The following is a 22,184-nucleotide window of genomic DNA, read 5'->3' on the forward strand; positions in this document are numbered from 1 at the left end:
CAACGTGGAATGGTGTTGTGGTGTCCCCAGGGCCCCCATCATGGGGCCCGGGACCAACTTGAAAATTTCAAATGGGTATATAGGTCGAGTGATACCTTGTTTGATAGATCGTGAAAAGCCAAACAGCTTAGTACAAAATTTGTTTTGGTTTCGGGCAAGCCTGTTTGAAAATGGCCACCGAATATGGTTCCACATTCAGATACAAAGCGCAGTGTTCAAATTGAGTGTTACACGCTAATATCCCGCGAACTATATCCCTGCATCAAATAAGAAAAGTGTTAAGAGTCAATGTACAATACAGACGGCCTAAAATATGGGTTAAACACGAGGATCACCCTCCTGGCCGCCCCCTCCCCATTTTGGAGGGAGCGGTGTACTTGTAATTTGAAATGGTAACATAGGGTGAGTGATACCTTCTTTGATAGATCGTGAAATACCAAACAGCTTAGTACAAAATTAGGACCTCGTGCTTGACCCATTTTTTTTAGGCCTGTCTGTATTGTACATTGACTCTTAACATATTTTTTATTTCATGCATAGTTCGCTGGATATTGGCTTGTAACCAGTGCCGGATTTACGTTTAAGCTAAACAAGCTATAGCTTAGGACTCCACTCTCTTGAGGGCCCCAAAAACTAAAGGAAACAACTGGATGTATCTTTCCAAAATGTAAGAAAAATAATAAATAAAATAAATTCTACATACAGCAACAGTGCTTCGTGTTGTGTAGACTCCAATGGTGTAAGTAATGGGGCCCCTTTTGCTAGCCCGCTTCCTAAAATATCACTAGTTTCTTCATTTCTGTATATAGGGTGCTTACGTTCATCTTGATACTTAAAGGGCCCCATTATCTTTAATAGCTTTGGGCCCCACCAAACCTAAATCCGACTCTGCTTGTAACACTCAGTTTCAACACTGCGCTTTGAATCTGAATGGGGAACCATTTTCAGCGGTCAATTTAAAACATGCTTGCCCGAAATCAAAACATTTTTTTTTACTAGCTGTTTGGTTTTCCACGATCTATCAAATAAGGTGTCACTCGACCTATATCCCCATTTGAAATTTTCAAGTTGGTCCCGGGGCCCCATGATGGGGGCCCTGGGGAAACCACAACACCATCATTCCACCTTAGAAGCGTTAGATCAGTAGAGCAGGATTAATGAAGTCAGTTCTTTCATCCTATGGTTTAAAAGTATACAGTATATCAGAAATTAGAGAGTTGAAACAAAACAAACATTCAAGAAAACAGACATTATTGAAATCCAAACAGCAGCTACGAGTTTGAAGTGAAATCTGTTATCTGTCTATTGCTGACAATAGTAGACTATAGGGAAAAAATGTATAATATTTCTAACTGTATCATATATAAGTTTATTTTCTCTAATGCTTTTTTTAAAAGTAATATTTTATGTTTATTCATATAACTTATCTAGTAATGTGGTGTTTCTCATGGTTGTCCGAGAAATTTTTATATATATAAAGGATTCCGATAATATTTTATGAAAAGGGAATTTTGACAACTCGAAAAATGAAATGGCAATTACTCGGAAAATGTACACCTTCAAAGTTGAAGGTTCGAAGCTAAATCCCAAGTATTGCTATCATTTTAGCAATTGTTGCTTCCGTTGTTGAGTGGTCATGTACTTTGTTTATTATTATTATTATTATTATTATTATTATTATTATTATTATTATTATTATTATTATTATTTAAAGGTTTTAGTTGTTCATGTTAACCTTGATTGTATTTTTGAACAGAGAGAGGTGGTAGACAAAACTCCAGCTTTGTCTCTCTTTGTGGATTACCTTAATGACCCAAGTAATCACCAAACAGAGATGGATCCAGCTGATCTACTGCATTGGGTGCTACTAACAATGCGCGAGCCAAAACTTAAAAGCGTGCCAAAGTCAGAGGTGAGAAAATTATATTCATGCATTTTTTTACTTTTACAGAGGTTGTTCAGTCTGCATTTGGCCAATTTCGACTTACCTAAAATTTAGAAAAATCCATGGCTCCAGGTCCGTAAGTGCTTGATGTGTTTTCCTCGGTTCCTAACAATAGCCCGACAACATAATTTCCACTGTAATAGGCTTCTCTGAAAAACTGGGAGGGGAATCTTGTCCCATTCCCTTTGCACAGCTTTCCAGTCTTTGCAGAGCTTTCCAAATTCCTTCCACAGTTGTCACATGCCGTTTTCCCAAAGCCCGCTTCAGCAATCCAAATCCACAATAGTCCATAGGACTTGCATCTGGAGATCTAACAGGTACCTCATTGAAAGATATCACCTGTATACCACTTGCCTCCTCCATCTCCCTGTAGAATGCGAGGGACATCGTGAGGTATGATGAGGCCTTGTCCATGTGAATGCGCACCAGATTTCCGTACATTGTTGGAATATCATGCTCGTAGATCGGCCGCATCATCTGCTCCTGAAAATACTGCGAATTTATTTTGCAGTTCTTCGCCACCCTACGAATTTTCAGTTTACCTCGGTAACAGTAGCCAGTAACGACCATGAACCCTTTTGGGAAGGATTCTTTACAGACACGGACCCACCTTCTGAAGTTCTTGGCGACTTTCTCTCTGTACATGATGGCTCTCGGTTTGCCGCAGTCGGAAAGGTAAATCCATGCTTCATCGAGCGTTACGACGTACATCCACCTTTGTTTTGCCAGATGCCGTTCGTACAGCTTCCGGGCGTTACACTTTCGTTCTTTTTGGTAGGCATCCGTGAGAAGATGTCCGCGAGCTTTCATGACTTTTTCCAGCTTGAGTTGATGGTGTAACGTCCGACTCACAGTCCCCAAAGACATGTCAAGACGATTAGCCATACACCTTTGTGTTGGCTGATTTTCTTGCATTGCAATTTTGCGAAGTTTCCTCTGCATGGTGGAGGTGGCCTTGGTGCATTCCCGCTTCGTAGGTTTCTTCGTTGGTGATCCAAATGGTGGAGCTTCGTTGCCCTTGTACTTTTTAATAACATTTGTTATTCCACTTAAACTGATGTTGCAACCATTCTTCTTGCACTGTTTTCTAATGACAGAAACACTAAAGTGGGCGTCATAAAGAGCCGCAACATAGCCTTTCCAAAACCGGCTTAGTTTGATCGGCATTTTGGTCACAGAGCGGAAACCCACACACTTGGAAACAAATTTAACACAACACTCACAACAATGGTCCTGTTTTGTGCGTTATTGTCGCCCGCGCGGAAAAACAACTCCGTTCCCAGGAAGCCACTGCACAACACTGCAGGACGCCACAAGCCAGGTCGGGTGAGTCCACTCTGCCCGGGAGGGAGAAGGAACGAAATCGGCCAAACGTAGGCTGAACAAACTCTGTATTACCTGGATACATCTAATGTCTTACTATACTTCATTACTATATGGTCTAAAGTTATATATGTTTAGTGAATGTTCACCGTAGAAGGAGTGTAATATCTTAACTCAAATTTGTATTATAATAGTTCCTTTGCTCGATGAATTTTCAGTTGCTTCAAATATTCAATTCGAATAACTCTTGAGCACAAATCAGATCAATCTTTCAATACAATTAATACAATTTAAATACAATAATGAATAAAAACCGTAACAAAATCTTTCGATATTAGTAGATCATACTTTGCTGGATAGAGGTATATCATGGAAATTTATTCAAAACTCCAATGATTTAGGAGTAAACCAATCCGCAAGCTTCTACAAAATAAATAAGCTCGCTTGACGCTTTTAGTCAAGTCATATTTACTTTAATATTAAATTTTATCTGGAAAAATTACAGATTCTAATAGAAATCGGATACATTTGTTAAATAATTTTGAATATACAGTAATTTTGATAATACAAATGTAAACTACTTAATTGGTCTTAAGCAGATATTATGGCAGTTATAAAATATGTAAGATTATTATGAATATTATACAAATGTTAAATCTCTCATAAATAACAAATGCAGTAATATTGTTTGGTCTTCTATTTCAGTTTCGATCAGTCATGGGTTTAGTACCTTCAGAAGCATCTGCACAAGAACCAAATTTTATATTCCAGACGTGCTGGGATCCTTCAAGCGCAAGTGAGCAAAAGTGGCAAACTTTGTGCCAGGAATACAAAACTATGTATGCATATCATGGTAGTCGACTAGAAAATTTCCATTCTATTTTGCATTACGGACTTCAGCAGCACATGAATAAAGTAAGCTACAGAATATTAATCTTTAGAGAATATGTATAGTTACTTTTCATAAAAACTACTTAATAAACCAATTACATTTTAAAATATATAAAAGAAAATAATGAATTAAAACAGAGTCGAAAGTACTAACACCACAACAGATGTGCTGTACTACTTAAAAACAAAATCTAACAGTTGTCTGTTTCCATGGTAAAAGGCATTTCATAAATGCACTTCAAATAGTGATCTCAGGATGGTTTCTTTACAGCTGTTTGTTCCTTCCACCCCCAATAATCGGAAACCAGAAAAAGAGAATAAAACATGCGTCACGTAAAAGAAAGCAAAGCATTGTCAAGAACATTCTCATATCATATACACTTTAGACTAGAGATGCATAGAGTATATAATAAGGAAATTTCATGTTTAATATGTATGAATAGATGCAATATTCGTTCTGTGCCTTAAGAGTAAAACTTTCACTTAGCGTCTTACCTAATTAAGTAACTTGAAGTTCATAACGGTCATTTTATCTGATTGTACTCTATCTACTAGGACTGTAAATATTAAGTGTGAAGGGAAGTAAAATAATGTGTAAAACAACAAAAAGGGGAAAAGAGATCACAGTCAAACAGATATCATACTTGTCCAAGATAATCACACAAAATTCATATTAATATTCAAATAGAAGAAGGGAAGGTGCGTACATTTCTTAATTTATGTGTATTTTAACAACTGAATGTGTCCTTTCGAGATCACATAAAAATGACAACAACTAAGGCTGAGAAATAGGGATGAACGCTTGAATGTGAATGCACCTCCAGCTAAATCCTAGCGCGACTACAGTTCACACGGAATTAAAAATACATCAAACGAAATTCTACCTGCAAATGTAAACCACTTAATACAATTTTGTGTGTAAAAGTTTTCATTGGCTATCATGTCATTGGTTCTGATAAATACGATGAATATGTTCGTTTAGCGAGATTAGCCATCACATTATTTATACTTTCGTTTCTTGTATGCAAAATGAAGGAATGGGAAACGAAGTGATTGGTGACCTTTTTGAAGTACACACATTGTTCCAGTGTCCAGTGCATACTAGAATTATGTGTATAGTTCTCAACTGAGTGACGTTATCCCTGTATTGTAAAGGAGTCATAGACAAATATTTAGTTGGTGCGATTAAAATGTCTGGTGAAAAACCATTGATTGCACATAAATAATGGATAAATTGAGGTCACACGTAAAGTCACGAATAGTGTTGTGAAGACCTAGAAAAACGGAAATTTTTGTTAAAAAATCAGTTTTTTACGGATTTTTTTTCCCGAGCTTGGAAAAAACGGAAAGTTTGGGAAAAATTGAGATTTTCGAATATTTTACTATGTTATGCTTTCAAAGTGGAAACTATTTTATATTTACTAGTTTAGAGTTAAGATAATTGAGTACTTATATTTCTTGTATTAGAATAGGGAAATTTTGTGGCAACAAATATATGTGCACCACTCATGCAGACACTTTAAAGTTAGTACCGTGATAGAATGCCATGCTACAAAAGAAACTAAAATATAATCCTAGTTAGATTAATGAATATAGTCACATTTAAAGTATCCTAAGCATCTTATGAAGTTTCCGCTTGATGGCAGGGAAGTGTTAAAATAATGGGGCCAGAATCATTTTAGTTAATATGTTAAATTAAACATAGAGATATCTTCTCGTGCTGTGTAAAATTTCCGGAAATTTTGAACCCATTAGAAAAAATAATTTGTTCGGAAAGATTGGGAAAAACCGAAAAATATAATTTAAAAACTATTTCTTCGCCTGATGCTAGAGCTTTTCTATTTCAAGTATGCCCCTGCTGGCGCTGCTGTCGATGTGTTTTCCCATCCTCCCTCGAAAGAGGAGGGACAAGTTGTTGTGGTGGAGATTCTTCAATAGTTGGATGCGGACAGTTTTCTTTCCCCAAAGCAAAGGGAAGGTTTTCTCCGTAGGAGGTCAGGGGGGCGAGGCCGAAGAATGTTTTTTTCGAGGCCACACTTGAAATAGAAAGGCTTTAATCTTACTTGCTGTAACATGTCTGCAGCATATATACAATATATTTCGCTAACTGGAAAAATACTTAAAGCAACATGTTTTAATTTTACTTTTTAGTTTTCTGATTTCTGGTAAAAATCCCTCTTTATTATTTGTATATTTTTCGAATAACTGAAAAAGAGATATGACCTTATTTACACATACACCAAACAAGTGAGTAAATTTAATCAGCGAGAAATATATTAAAGGGTTGAATATGTGAAACTTCCGTTCGTTATTATTACAGAGTAGTAGAATACCCGTTCTTCGCACGGGGAGAATACGTTTCATTTGTGACATAAAGGGCACCAAAACTGTCACCAATCAACTTATGGACCCCCGAAACTATGAATTCGACACTAATATCCGTGATTTTCAATCATCTTTACATGTCACCATCCCCTTTAGGTGTATCAATGGAGCTGGATTTGGATTTAAACGGCATCTTCTGTTCATCTCAGGGACCACGAAAATTATGAATTCGACACTAATATCGGTCATTTTCGATATATTTCCCCCTCCCCTTTCCTTAAGCTGCACCTTCAAAGTGAAATGAGGAAAACTGTCCCAAACCTCATCTATGTTTAAAATTTTATCGAGGTCGGTCGAGTGGCTCAAGAGCTACAAAATTACAAACATTTTCATTTTGATACATATAGATAATTTGTCGCACTAGAAAACAGGTATTTGTTTACATACAGGATTTTGTACATGAAGTTCATATAAAAGTCTATATTAGAATATTAAATAATAGCAATTATACGTTTTTGTGCATGAGTATTAGTGAAATTTGCCTGCTGCTCTTTCTTTTAAGAAATAATTTGCTTAAAATTAATAAATCGTCACCAGATCAAAGAGCATATTAAGAACTGAATTTTATTCAAAAGAGCTATTTGTCGCAACAGAAACGTTTCATGATGGAAGACCACTATGTAACTGTAAAGGTTCTGTAATTAATGCACATCCACGAATAAGCGACTAAAAACCACATAACGGAAATGAGTGCAGACTGTTAATTTTCAAAAATAATTGCAGCAGTTTTATTTTCGAGTGCATTTTTTCTTAAATATTCGCAATATTGAAATTTCAGAACTTACATTTTTCATGCGTTCGAAAAAGAAAACTGTTCAATTAGTATTAAAATTAACCCAATACAAAGATTTTTTATTTTTTCCCAATTTTTCCGGAATGAAACCGGGAAAAAACTTTTTTTTACCAACAAGCTCAAAATTTCCGGAGATTTTACACTAGTCACGAACTCCGTACATGTTTAGAAAGCAGGTTGGAATGCACATTCAGCCAGGAGACAGTGTCAAGTCGATAAAAGTACACCATGAAGAACACACAACTGCAAGTGGTTTTCTTTTATGAGTTCAAACTGAGATATTCTGTGCATTTAGCCACAAAAAACATCTACAATGCATTTGAGCTATGAGTGGCGAAAGTTCGCACCATACACCGTTGACCTGTAAAATTTCTTGATTGTGACACAACAGTGAAAAATGAACCTTGCGGCCACCGACGAACAGCCTATTCTGATGAGCCCTCAGGAGCATCGTGGATTGCAGATACTGTCGTTCACCGGCTCCGTGCAATTGATAAGGTAAAGCAGTTGGACTGATGGATGCTGGTTGAGTCGATACCAGCCAACAAGGATCACCGTCTGAAGGTGTGCAGTTCTCTAAGTGTAAGCAGGCCCGTATTTATATAGTGTGCGCCCCTGTGCTCTAAATAATTTGGCCCCCGCCCCGCATAAAGTTCTGTCTTGAACAAGGAAACAAGCCGTGATTTTGCAAACATACCAGCTCTTGTTGAGTAGCAGTTTAGTTCTTACAAGTTACAAAAGTTATAACGTAATTTTAAGTGACCTAATTCTCTCAATGATGATCATGATGTAGCGTTCTGCCCGAAGGTAGGTGTTTAATCCGAAGATTCCTGGGCAAGGTGAATCGATGGTAGTTTGCCATTGCCTTCCATGGAATGATGATGTTGATGTACTAAGGACGGGACCTACAGCTTAACTTGGAATCCGAACCACTCGTGTCAACACTGGGAATCGAACCTGGGACCCCTTAATTACAAGGCAGCGAGCTTAACCACTCATCCATTGGGGAAACATTCTTTCAATACTGGCAATAATTTATTCATAGGTTTTAATTTACTGTCCGGAGAAAATGCATTCTATTAATTCTTAACCGTTATGTCATTTTTAAATTTCATAATTTCACTTGAATCATGATTAAATTTCTTAAATATTTACTCTTATCATTGTAATAGTAAAATATGGAATCAAAAAACTAGGCAGTGTTTTTCACATTGTTTATTTTGAACTTATCACATAATTAAAGATTATAGGGAGTTTAGTAAAAAGCATTTTATAAAACTTTATATGTAAAAAAATATTAGTTTACATAATGAGTATGGATTCTTTCGTATGTTTTTAAGCTACTCGGGTGAATAAGAGAAACTCTTTCCAAAGTATATGCAAATAAACTTCGGGTGGAGGTGGGAGGGGATAACTTTTTAAAAATAATCAGATAAGCTAGTTAATTAGTAACGACTGTAATTAGAGCGAATTAAACACATTAACGTATTTTCTCGCAGTTGCGCGGGACTCTGCGGGTTGCTAGTTTTAAATATTACTTTATTATGAATCTTCAAAAAAATCCAAAATTTTGCCGCCCCCTAAATTCTGCCACCCTGTGATCCAGCACAGAATAGCACTTACCTAAATACAGGCCTGAGTGTAAGCAATAACTGGGAAGATTTCCAGCACCGGATTGTCACTTATGATGAAAAATTGATCGGCGACGATAATCATAAATGGTAGAACACCTGTTTCATGATCAACATTCAAGACAGTTTACGGAACCACGTCTTCACCCACAGCAGGTGTTGCTGGCATAGTGAGTGATCTGTGGTGGCGGTGATCTAGCATGTCTTTCTCTCCCGAAATCATTGCTTTGATCGTTACGGTGATGAACTCCATAAAAGGCACCGCAAATTTATCCACAAGCATCCAGCAATTGTAAATAGACATAGTGTATTCATGTTGCACGACGATACATGTACACATGTCAGTAAAACGAGTCCTTCCTCACTTATCATCCTAATTCTTTCCAACCGACTCCATCTCTTCCAGCATTTCGATCACTTCTTAGCAAGGAAGAACTTCCTTGATGACCGAGCGGTGCAACATGCGGTTGAGGACTCACTCACGTTGGAAACTCCAAACTTTTTTCGTCGTGGAATACAATCATTGAGTGGTAAAAATGTGTGGCTGCAGGCGGAGACTACTGTGTCTAACCAGGTATTGTAGATTTAAGAGTTTTGGCCTTTTGAAGTGATGTCAATCGCATCAACCCAGTATAAGTGAATGATACGAGAAGAATTGACTCAGGAAGAAATCCTGAGAAATCTTACTGATGCCTATCTCAAGCTCGTACAACGTAGGACCGAACCAGAACCTTTCGTTGCTGAGAGAAGTACTTTACCACTGAGCTGTCATACTCTTCTGGTTTTAAAACAGAAAAATCACTCGAAGTTTCCATGGAGAAGGATGGTAGTTGCATATTTCTGTGAAATTATTACCAGAAGGTGTCTGATTAAGTGAAGCATAAATACTGATCATGTTGCTGCTAGTTGCTGCTTGCAGAGAGTACATGTCCTGTATTGCAAGACCGCAGATTGCCCAGCGATCAGGAGTTTCACCAAAATGGTATTTGATTTATTTGTGAGTGGAAAAAAAAAAAATAGACTATACTCGTTGTTTCATGACCAGCAAGTGCCATTGAGATTTGGATTTGGATTTGGATGAGTGGCTTCGGCAATATAAGATATCCTTGTGTTAATCCTTTCGGTAACAAATGTTGCATTTCTAAAAGTTCTGTAATCTAATACTGCGTTATTGCAGCTACTGTCTTTACTGTTTAAAATAGTTTCAGTAGCGTTAGAATATATATATGTATATAGTGCCCATATTAGGGACGGAGATTATTTTTCTGTTAATGATGTTTTAAATTTTCGTTGCCGTTTATTCACGGACAGGGATGTAGAGTGACTCACGGTTTTATCTACTATGCAAAGAGTGTCGGTACATGAAGGTTGAGAGAGGAGTTGGACATTTGCACTAGTGACCGAGAATGAGATAGAATGTGCTAGTGTGTTCTGAAATGTCTATGACAGGTAAGAGTTTCATATATGCAGAGAGATGATAACTAAAAATTTCAAGCTCAATAATTTGCGATAAGAACAGAAACAGACTTTTATGTTTCATATAAAAATGAAAGTGGTCTACTGTGATTCTCAATCCATTGTAAGTCTAGATCAAATTTATTCTAATTTGGATAACCGTCGACTGGATGCATCCGATGTAGGTCGTGCATAAAGTAGAAATATTGTCAAGATGATATACATCAAAGATTAAGTCAAATGCCTGTGATGAAATGTTGTGGACATTAAATGCGATAAAATGATTACTTAGTTACTTAGATTTGATTTTTTTTTTTTTCCTAAACGTTAATTTTGTGCTAACTGCCACTTCTCTTTCGTTTCAGAATTCGTTATTCGGACAAGGCATTTATCTTTCCAGTGAACTGACAGTGTGCTTACCATACAGCCCAACAGGGTATGGTTGGGGAGGAAGTTTGCTAGGGAGTGATCTCAGTGTGGTTGCTCTTTGTGAAATAATAGATCATCCGGATGTCAAGTGTAAACATGATCCTAACGGTAAGTCGTGATGGCTTTTGATAAGGTTTAATATGTATTCTCAAACGATTATAGTCTCGTGCAATTGTTTTCAATACCAAGAGAACTTACGAATCCATAACATACGAAATCATAACAGCTAGTGTGGTAACCACAAAATAATCTGTATCCTATATTTAATATCTTGCTATCTCCTTTAGCCTCACCGGCATAACCGTGGGACGTAAAACTCAAAGATTTTTAATATCTTGCTACGATATAATGCTCTCCTTACACAACACAAATTGATTCATCCAATTGTGTTAAAAACAATATACTTTTACTCTTCCACAGCTAACCAACTACTAAATCGACACTTCGCTATACGCAACAGTATCCATGAACTAACAAAATTACAAGTAACAATTTTTAAACAATTGAACTAAGTGGCATAACAACTTGCCCTTGTTTGCCAACTCTATAACTTTGCACAAACAATTTAGCCTTTCTCGTCAACCTTACAGTTTTACCCAATAAAAATTACACAGCCATGTTAATAGAATTTCTGTTTCCTTTTTCAAGTGAAAAACAGAAATATGGACAACCATATTTAGCCGGTAGGGTCAAGATATCTTTACACTGGGTGATCCTGTTTACATTATTTACATCTATTTATAACTGGGACTTATATCTATTGTTGTTAGATAAGCAAAGAAAATTTTGAAAAGTGATTTTTTTCTTGAAAGTATTTCAGAAAGAAATATTGTATAAGGAAATATATAATATATATTATCTATATAAGGAAATATTATAAACCTATCCATTACAACAAGAGGTTACAAGTTAAGTAGCAGATCATATCATTATGCACTTCATGACATCACTTTAATCTCTGTATTATTCACTGTTTTTCAGATTTTTTTTACCTTGTTATTTACGTTAGTTCGTCAAATGAAATTTGTTACTCTGCAATTCCTTAATCAACAATCAGCTGTGGTTATACGATGATTACCAATAATTTCCTCTTTCTTTTCATTATGTTATTTAATCCAAAGCTTCAATTTTAATTTTTTATTTTTAAGCTTTCAAGTCAGAGTACTATAAGAACAAAGATGTTGATATTGTATAGATATAGTATGTGATTTTAGCAAAATAGTTATTGTGTATATATAAAATAAATAAATTTAAGCTAAAAGCTGAATTCAAACATAGACTGTCGATTTGTCACACAGTAAAATCCACATTCTTTAGCAACGTATTTGGGTGATCGTGTAAACATAAATCAACAGCCTTTGGTACTGTTAAAATGGTTTGTGGATAACCAAGTCCAGTGATACTGAATAGTGTGTGAATTTTTTAGTGATAACTCATTTTAAGACAAAATCCTGTTGTTTTTTTTTGGGGGGGGGAGGAAGATTCAAGCACAAATCGTGGTCTTTTCCTGACGCTTGAAGTAGAAGCATAATCCTAAAAATTCCAACTGTTAATTGTTCTTGTTACTTTTCCGTGTAACTTGTTTTCATTTATCAATTAAAACATTAAACATACTCTCCTATCCTTTATACTTGTTAAGCTAATTGATTTTTTAAAAAAAGTCAAATTTTCGAGAACTTCGTTGTTAGCATTACCAATATAAAAGTAAAAAACCAAGGGTTATAGAGAAGAGTGTAAAGTGAGGTAAAATAAACGAAGATTAAAAGTATACTGCACTATATACAATATGTACATCCTATTGTGTAACAGCTTCTTCAGTAGAAGTATTCTTCGCAGTTGTTTTTTGAGTTTAACGTCCTATGATCATGTTCTGAATCAGAGGGAAAACGATGGTAATGATAATGAAGTAAATGGTTGAATAAACAAAGTGGGAGAAACGGGAGAACTCTGAGAATACCACATGCACACGATATTTGTACACCATAAAGCTCACTTGACGAGAGCTGGGTTCAAACCAGGGACCCCACGCGCCAGAGGTGAGTGCTTTAGCATTGAGCCACTGCGGCTCCAATTGCAGGGCTCATAGCGAGTCACTTTTTTTAAACTAAAAGTTACTTTTTTCAAGTTGGTTACTAAAAGTTACTTTTTTTCAAATTTGTCATAAAAGTTACTATTTGGGAGGTAAAGTGATTTTTTCGTGTGATTTATGTTTTGCATTGGCAGTTTTGTAAGAAAAATATTATCAAAATAAATGGAAAAAGGCAGAAAATTGTTACTCATTACTCTTCTGAAAGCTTCAGTACTTGCTGTGAGACAGTCAACTTTATTCTCACTTCAGCTTTTATTCTTTCTAAAGCACAGTGGATGGTTGGTGGATGCTTAAGCTCTCAAGGTGGCGTTGAGAACCCTTCTGTGTCTATTATTTCTTCTGTCACAATAGTCTTTTAGTTTTCTCTCGTAATAGTTAACGCTTCGCTCAACTTTTTTTTTTTTTTTTTTTTGTGTGTGTGTGTATGTGTGTGTGTGTGTGTTTGGGGGGGGGGGTCATCATGTTCGTCTTATGTTATGCTTCTTGTATGTTATTCTTAAGAGTAGGTGATGAATTTGAATATTTCATGGCTTTGAGAACTCTCAATGCTAAGTTAAATATAATGTCTGGGATGAAGAAATTCGGAAATAGGCCAGAACTGGTTCCACTTACTCAGAAGCTTCTTACATCTGCTAAGTCTGCTTACCGTAACTGCAAAGCATACTTAGAAAACCTAAGAAAGGAGGAAGCTCAAAAAGAAGAATTAAAGAAGAAAAGATGAAACAAAACAACAAACAAAGAGAGAGGTGATGGAGAAATTGACAAAGGAAAAAAGGGGCATGATGAGATTTTGGTCACATTTTCGTGTGCTTGTGATCACTTTTCCGTGTGCTTTTGGTCACTTTTCAACTATTTACAAGAGACCAGACCACTATGAGCCCAGCAATTGTTCATCTTGTTTAGCTATGAAAGTGGCAGTGATGGTTATTCGATCTTCTATCTGTATGTTAAAAGAAAATCGTGTACGTGCATTTCTGTACATGATAAAGCTTCTTAATTAGCTATTCTGTATATTGTTTCGTGAAAATGAAATTACATCTGTAGTTCTACGTCTCATAATTTGTCCTGTTGACTAAATGGGACGGATAATTAATGAAAGTGATTTGTAAAAATTGGTAGAATGATAATATGAAAGGAAACAGGATAACCCCGAGAAAACCCACAATCCAATGTTATCCGCCACAAATTCACATGCCCAGGGCTCGAACCAGACTCCACTCGCACCAGAGGTGAGTCATCTACCGGTAAGCCACCGTGTCTCCTAATTTTAATGTCTTTAGAAAGTTTCGAAAGATATAATAGGGAGACATCACTCTCCCCTTATTCCAACGTGTGTGATCGTTCACTTTATGCCTAATAAGAATTTTAGCATGTACAAAATGTTTAATCACTTGTAGAATGTTAACCACACGTGAAAAGTCTTTCTTAAGCAATTAAGTTTTCCTCAATGTATTTATGGAGAATGGTATAACATGTTATTGTTCGCTTTAACTTGAAAAACTATATAAGTGTGCTAGGAAATAACCACAAATTTATGATTTTTAAATCAGCTAAAATGAAAGTATCTAAACCTTAAGTATTATCTTTTCTGTGTATATCTAGACGTGGATCCTGTACGCTGTGCTACAACTGATAGCATAGGTGGAGATGTTCCATATAAGTATTACGTTGTAGTTAACAGTGACCTAGTCAGAATCAGATACCTTCTAGTCTACGGGAAAAGTAGCAGTCTAGTCAGGTATGTTCTTCATACATATACCTGTAAGAAACCATGTAAAATTAGATAAAATGAAATAACAACAAAAGTTCATAGTACTATGTGTAATATGTAACGCAAGTTTGTTGTACAATAGCTTTAACCGTGTAAGTTTTGTACTTAAGTTTATCTTGTTTTCCTCTTGATAGCAGCGAAAGGTAATCAATAGTAAAGATTAACAGCAGAAGTTTTAGTTTAAAGGAATGAAATTTAAAAAATCAGAACTTGACCAGTGTTCTAATGAAATGAAGTATATATTTAAATACGAGTTCTTTTTCGTCTTTTATAGTCTTAACTAGGGTATGGAAGGAAAAGTAGGACCTGAGGTATCTCAGTCGAACCTTTTTGCATCCATATTCAAATTAAAGCTTCATTGTTGATTTATCATGAGGAGTGGAAATGGCGTCCCGTTAATAAAGTTTAAGGGGGGGGGGGGAGGAAGAAAAATGATTAGAGTCAGTCTAAGATACGTTCCTTGTTAAAACATGAGGATGTTGGTTTTCAACAAAGTGGCTAACATCATAAAACAGCCAGAATCTAGCTCAAGATGGTTTTACTTAAAAATTAAATGATTGAACGAAATTTCGATAATGACTCGTTATTTTAGTGATGATATTATTTGAAATGTCGGAATTTCAAGAGCATAATACTCCCATCTACACATGGAAAAAAGTCCAATCTGCGAAGCTGGAGGTAAGAAATATCTGACATAAACCGATCAGACTGTATCCATTAACGACTGTCCCCATAGTCTGGAATTCCATTTCCACTCCTGATCAGTATACAGGGTGTTCGGAAACAACACCAAACAACTTTGGAAATTAATCCTGATACAAGAACATAAAAAGAATTATAGACTAACAGGAATGTACAAAAATGCGTTATTTCGAAATTATATAGTCCACCACGAATTGGTCGAAATGATAAAATAAAGGATCAACCCCAGAACAAAATGCATCACAGTCGGGTGAAAGAATATTTTTTTAGGTTAGATTTCATTAATGTATCAGTGAACGTGGACAAGGTCTGCGACAGGATTAGCTGGAAAGAAACAGGAAGCATAGAAGGAAACTCATGAAGTCTTCTAGAAACAAAAAGTGACAGATCAGGAACTGAAAACTGGCATATCCACTGTATCATTAATGGAATTTAGGCATAAAATAACCACTATATTCTTCTATCCGCCTTTGAATAATTAGGATTGTGTTGATTTTGTTTCGCTTGCTTCCCAGTTACACAGTCCGACATGGTAATCTTTTTAGCTCGACTCCATTCCCCTTCCTGTAAGTTGTTGGATGCCATTGAATCTCAGGTTGCAATTTGATGTATCCTATCAATAATTTATTTATATGTCTTGCGAGGTAGCCAAACTAAGATTTGCAAAAATTGGGATTGAAGAAAAATGTTCTGTTGTTTCTTATGCGGTAGTGTGTCTTTTCCATGGAGTTTTGTAGTAAAAAAAAAATCTATTCTTTAGTAAAGAAGATTGTATTGTAGTATTGTATTAAGGTATTGTAGTAAAGAAATAACATTCAATCTCGTTACTTGTGAGTTGTGTAACATTTGGTTTTCTACTTTTAGTTCTTGTTAGACTAATATTACATGTAAAGGATTTGATGTTAATTTAAAAGCTACATTCGTGTGGGGAAGAAAAAGACGGTGAAACCCTTATATTCGCCATTGTAAAGTATAAGTCCAATAAATACAACTTTATTCAAAGAAATTTTGTAGGTTTAGATCAGGGTTCCTACTGTTCAGGAAAATCAGGAAAGTCAGGGAAAATGACGCAGGTCAGGAAAGCTCAGGGAAAAAAACTGGAAATCAGGAAAAGTTTATAAAGTGTATATTCTGACTGACTTCAAATCTTGCACACATCAAATCAGGTTAGTGACACTGGTTGCAGAGAATACAAAGAAACAATATTCTCTCCTTTGTAGTTGTTAATGATTACAGTATGGGACGTTGCTCAGATTTGTATGGACGGTAAGTGCAGGGTGTCTATCGGTCACGAAAGTCATGAAAAAGTCACGAAATCAGAAAATGGTCATGAAATTTTAAGAAAAAGTCACGAAATTTAGCTTTTGGGTCTCGAATTTTTTTTATCTGTACAAATAAGTAAGCACATACTGGAAAATTTTATTCTATAAAACGTCAAAATTCACCGCCAAAAATGTCTATGGTCGGCTTTAGACGCTACTAAATCGCAAGCAAAGCATTCTTCTATCGCGTGCATGAAAATTCAGCCTAATTTGCACTTAAATTCGCTCTTCAGAATGTTAGGAAATTTTATGGTTTGGTTAAGAAAAGGTCACGAAAAAGTCACGAAATTTCATTTTGGAATTTGAGTAGACACCCTTTAAGTGGAATGTACGTATGAGGATTTGTTTACTAGTTGTCCCTATAGAATAAATGTTCTCATATATAAATATTCACCGTTATTTATTCCTTATTTATATGTCAACGTCATCCGCCACCTGTCATGAAAGTTAGGGAATTTCCTGCCAAAGGTCAGGGAAAGTCAGAGAGGAGTCAGGGAAATAGATATGTCCAGGTCAGTAGGAACCTGTAGATAAATATAGCTCCAAAACCTTCTTGGACGTTAACTCCTGATTGACAGGAGTAATACTGGTGACAATATGCAATGTTAGTCCAAGGAGTAGGACGAGAGGAAAGTAGCCAGTAGGAGAGCACCTGTTGATTACTCGTTGTTAGGGCACGTATCTGCCCCCCCCCCCTCTTTCTCTCTCTCTCTCTGGTTCTTTCTGTTTCTGTCTGATTAATGAATTATTTAATAATAATAATAAATTTCGAATCAGCACAATTAAAGTACACACTGTTGTGGTTAAAAACATCTTCCACATACGAGTACTATGATGACATCTGCTCTCACTGCTGTTATATCACGCATTTTCTTTCCTTTTCGTATGATCTCTAGACAGTTTTGTTTTATGTATGAATCCTACAAGTTATTTTTCCATCGTTCCGCAATCATCTATTTTTTAAAACAGCAGTCTGGTTAATACGTCCCGGTAAATCGAAAGTCGATATAATTTGGTTTTATGAGACCTTCACACTGCTAAAAATATTTCTTACAAGTGTTATATTTTAGATAAGAAAATTGCGTTAAAAAATCCTCAAGTTTGCATATATTTGTATTGTTACATATATAGACAGAAATCTGTTTTTGTTGATTTCATTGCGTTGTAAAAAGTAAAATATACTAACATATGTTTTTCAGACCTGTCTCCAGCAGGGAGCGTTTCGGATGGATAAGACAACATAAATTTCTTACTGCCATATTCGCATATATTCTCCTGTTACTTGCAGTAGGTATATCCAATAGTCAGTCTTTTCAGAGGACATTGAAAAGATTCGTGCGACATTTTAAATAATACCATTCAGTATTGCTATTTGTAAAGGTACAACTCTTTATTTCCACAAAGAAAAAGAAAAAAATGGATCATACAAAATTATGTATATATAACTTTATTTTTATGTAATGCCGTCATGAATTTTCTGTTGTTCTCTGAATTAACTTTGTAAGACTATAATTGATCTCTTGGATGTCTGCACAATATAATTTCCATTGATTTATTGAGACATAAAAATATTTATATATATCTTTATTTTGCTGGTTGAATTAGCTTGAAGTTCATTGACCTCATGAGACCATATACATACATATATATATATATATATATAATCTTTGAAGATATCTATTATCTAAAGAGCGTGTTGACCTATGTAATTTATAATTAAAGTTGTTTCAAAAATAAATTTTATTATAAAGAAAATGTATATTGGTGTTTTCTTAAATATATAGACTAGGATGTTGGTTGATCTTGTAATGGGGAATGAGGAAACGATACTTTTTTTTTTTTTTAATTAGTTTTGGCACGGAAGTTTTTCGTAGTGGTGAATCTGGTGTGTAATCTTGGAAGCACGTGCAGGCATTTTCAGCTCGGCCAGTGGCGTCGTAACACGACTAAGTATAGAATGGCAAAGTATACGTCGTCACCGTTTCAAGAATGCAACAAACAGTGAATATCAATTTCTGTGTGGGCTTATGGAAAACTCCAACGGAAACATTAGAGGTGTTGAAAAAGGTTTATGAAGCCGATTGACTTTCTCGTTGTCATGTTTTTGAATAGCAAAGGAGGTTGAGTATTGACAAAAATATATGGAAAATGACGAGTGCCAGGTCCAACCAGATCTGTCAAAACAACCTAAATGTTTGACAGAGTTCGGAATATCATTTCGAATGACCGAAATGCAAATTCCAGGGCAATATCAGATCTCGAGGAGGAGTGAATAAAGACACTAACAATCAATTAATGGAGAATTTAAAGAAAGAAACTGTGTGCACCCTTTGTTCCCCATTATTTAACGGAGAAACAGAAACTGGAAAGAGTACATCATTGCCAGGAACTGATGGTCGATGCTGAAAGGGAGCCAAATTTCATTCAAAACATCATTGCAGAGAGTGTTTTCCAGGACGATCCGGAAACCAAGTAGTAAAGTGCTGAGTGGAGTCGTCCTAATTCGGCTAACCTTCCTTTTTTTTTTTCAGCAAAGAAATTGTTTGCCGAGAATTTGTACTAGTGGCCAAACTGTCACAGGAGGAGCTTTTTTTATATGGAAGTTCTGAAAATTCTGCTGCGAAGAATCATATGTTTGAGACCGGAGTATCAGAGTGCCCTTTAGTGGAAAATATTAAATGATAATGGCTTAGCACACAATGCAGTGATTATTAATGAGTTTTTGGCCCAGAAAAGTGTTTGTCTGTTACTATGAATCGCATACTTCCAGACCTGTCCCTCTTTGAATATTTGCTTTTCTTCAAATTGAAAGCACTACTCAACAATTGCTTTCTTGTCCATCGTCCAGAAATCAGTGACGAATACTTCGAACTCCATTGCAGACTAGGACTTCCAGAAGTCATTTACGACTGACAAGATCGTGTAGAGAGCTTCCTTCTTTCAATAAGCCGGTTTTTTTTTTTTTTTTTTCTTTTTTACAGACGCAAACTCGTTTTGTATTTGTTTCAATAAGTATTTAACAAATATGTCTAATTCATCCGATTTAATATTCGTATAACAAGGTAGACTATATTCTATGCCAATTCCAATAATACTGTTATATATAAAGGGTGTACAATTTATCTGGAACATTTGTGATAACGGAGAAACCAGAAGAGAGAGCGAGAGAAGCAAAACTTTGCACGAAGCAACTATAAGGAGGGGGACATCGTTTTATGTATTGAACACCACCACTTAGTGAACAGTGTTGCCATCTCAGTATAAAGGTATATTTTTTCAAATAGTACTACGTCAGATTATTACATATTTCAAATCAACATGCCAAACGAAAACTTAAAATACCACATTTATTATTCAGTGTTGCAAACTAAGGATGTTATAATATCACAAACATCCAAAGTTTGGAAGCCTCTATCACACATACAGCACAACGAAGATGGACAAGACAATGCACATCGAAAGTACCTTAGCGTTAGATACTATGGTCATGGTATGACTTGTTTTGAATGAATAGCAACGAAGTTACAAAGGCTTGAAAATTTTAATTTTTTCGAAAGGCTTTATTTCGAAAAAAATGCTTAGATAAGTATCATATCTAATTACTTGTGTGGTTTGCAATGGATGTGTAAATTATTTTGCCGTTTACAGCACTTAGATATCTCAAACCTTTGCGAAGATATGTTAAACATTGCTGATGTTCGCAACACTGCTTAGATCATGTAATTGCGAGAACTTGTTGTAATTACACCTACTAAAAGTTATTACTGTAATGCTTAAAAGAGAAGGAAATAACAACCAGTGTAAATATTGTCCAGAAATATACCATTTTCAGCAGTGTAGCGAACTTTATCAATGTTTATCGTATCTCCAGAACGGTTTAAGATATCGAAGTGCTGTAAACGGCAAAATGATTTGCTTGCCAATTGCAAACCACACAGGTAACTAAATATGATACTTTCCTAAGCATGTTTTCGAAATAAAATCTTTCATTTCTCATTTCTCTTGCGTCCCTTCCGCTTCTGTCGCTCTTCGGCTGCTTCGATTGTGTCCATTTCGGAATAGAAACACCAAAAATATCTCCGTAACAGTGCTTCCACTGCACAACGAAGTTACACACACCTTGCGTTGGCTCCTCGTATCTCTCAGTGCTTTTCTTCACTGGCCACACACAGTGGTGCTCTCTATCGGGAGCGCTCTCTACCGCGAGCTATGTAACTTTGTTGTGCAAGAGTCGCTTGAAGTAGAAGCACTGTTATACAAAATAATAATAATAATAAATAAATAAATAAATAAATACGCATCGGTGGTTTTGAAAAAAAATGCACATTTACATCTAGATAGTATCTACAATCTGTGAAACTTTCAAAATTTTTCGACCACTTCCACCAAAATTAAAAAATATTCAATTTTGAGCATTTATGATACGATAATTCGGTAAGAGGAGGGAAAGGGGGTCAATTTTTTGAGTTAGTTTTATTTCAAGGATTATCTTTTGGGTCAATAGCGACCCAATTTGGATCAAGGGTCGATTTCACTATCTTACTAGGAAAGACCCTTTTATAAAAGTAAACCATCACATCCTATGAGTTATACGTTCCAACACAATATAGTTATCTACAGGGGTTGTATATCTCCCAGGCGTTTGTTTCAGGGCCCAATAATGAAAAACAAATTATAACCATTTCTTCAGGCTAAGATGAATCGTTATTGTTTGGAGTGTTTTGCCCAATGATCACCATATATCACTGACATTATAGTTAATTGTGTATGTAATGTATTTACTTATTACATACTGCATGCAAGGAGAAAGAAAACTGATAATACATGAATTAGAAACTTCAAGCGAAAGTAGGCCCAATCTTTCAAACTGTGCGAGATACCGAAAAAATCTCCCCTTTATGGTATCCGTTGCCGATTTTTATCGACATCTTTTACTTGTGTCTGTAAAGGGACATGTACAGATGTTGTGAGGAATGACTAGGAGATTCATGTTCATATGTAAATAATGCGCTCTGTAGAGAGCGCAGGTTCAGCTAGTATGATTTTAAAATGGTATTGATTAAAATACCTTAATTTTATATAAAAAATACCTCCGTATCTTTATATGCTCGAATTTTTTAAGGATTCAATAGAAGGAAACACAACAATGAAAATATCAGAATTTTTGTTAAATATTAGCGTAAAATAATGAAATTAAATATTGACAAACGTTTTTCACTACTAACACTGCAAGCAGGAAATGCTGTACCGTACTAAGGTACAGAGAATTTAACAATTCAACACTGAACATCAAGACTTCACTCCGAAAAACAAGGTTATCATGAATACACAGGAAACATTTTATCAAATATTTTTCTATCATCAAGTTATTATAGATATTACCTGCATATCCTAATATTTGTCGTATAGATTGATATATGCGTACATTTATAGTATACGAGGTGGGAC

At 35.6% G+C, this 22,184-nt stretch overlaps 1 protein-coding gene across 2 annotated transcripts in view; it reads left to right on the forward strand.

Annotated features, from left to right (window-relative positions):
* Positions 1-18,495, forward strand: part of Parp16 (Poly(ADP-ribose) polymerase 16) — a 44,068-nt gene extending 25,573 nt beyond the window's left edge. The window contains exons 3-7 of one of the 2 annotated variants that reach the window (XM_081747231.1): positions 1,757-1,912; positions 3,974-4,183; positions 10,789-10,960; positions 14,544-14,679; positions 17,936-18,495. In XM_081747231.1, coding sequence (XP_081603357.1) covers positions 1,757-1,912; positions 3,974-4,183; positions 10,789-10,960; positions 14,544-14,679; positions 17,936-18,089 — 828 coding nt within the window. In that variant the 3' untranslated portion in view covers positions 18,090-18,495. The remainder of the gene's footprint in view (positions 1-1,756; positions 1,913-3,973; positions 4,184-10,788; positions 10,961-14,543; positions 14,680-17,935) is intronic. The other variant, XM_081747237.1, reaches the window with a different exon arrangement.
* The last annotated feature ends 3,689 nt before the right edge of the window (positions 18,496-22,184 follow it).

The sequence above is a fragment of the Thermobia domestica genome, chromosome 2 (genome assembly GCF_964235325.1).
Source record: "Thermobia domestica chromosome 2, izTheDome1.hap1.1, whole genome shotgun sequence".
NCBI classification, from domain to species: Eukaryota; Metazoa; Arthropoda; class Insecta; order Zygentoma; family Lepismatidae; genus Thermobia; species Thermobia domestica.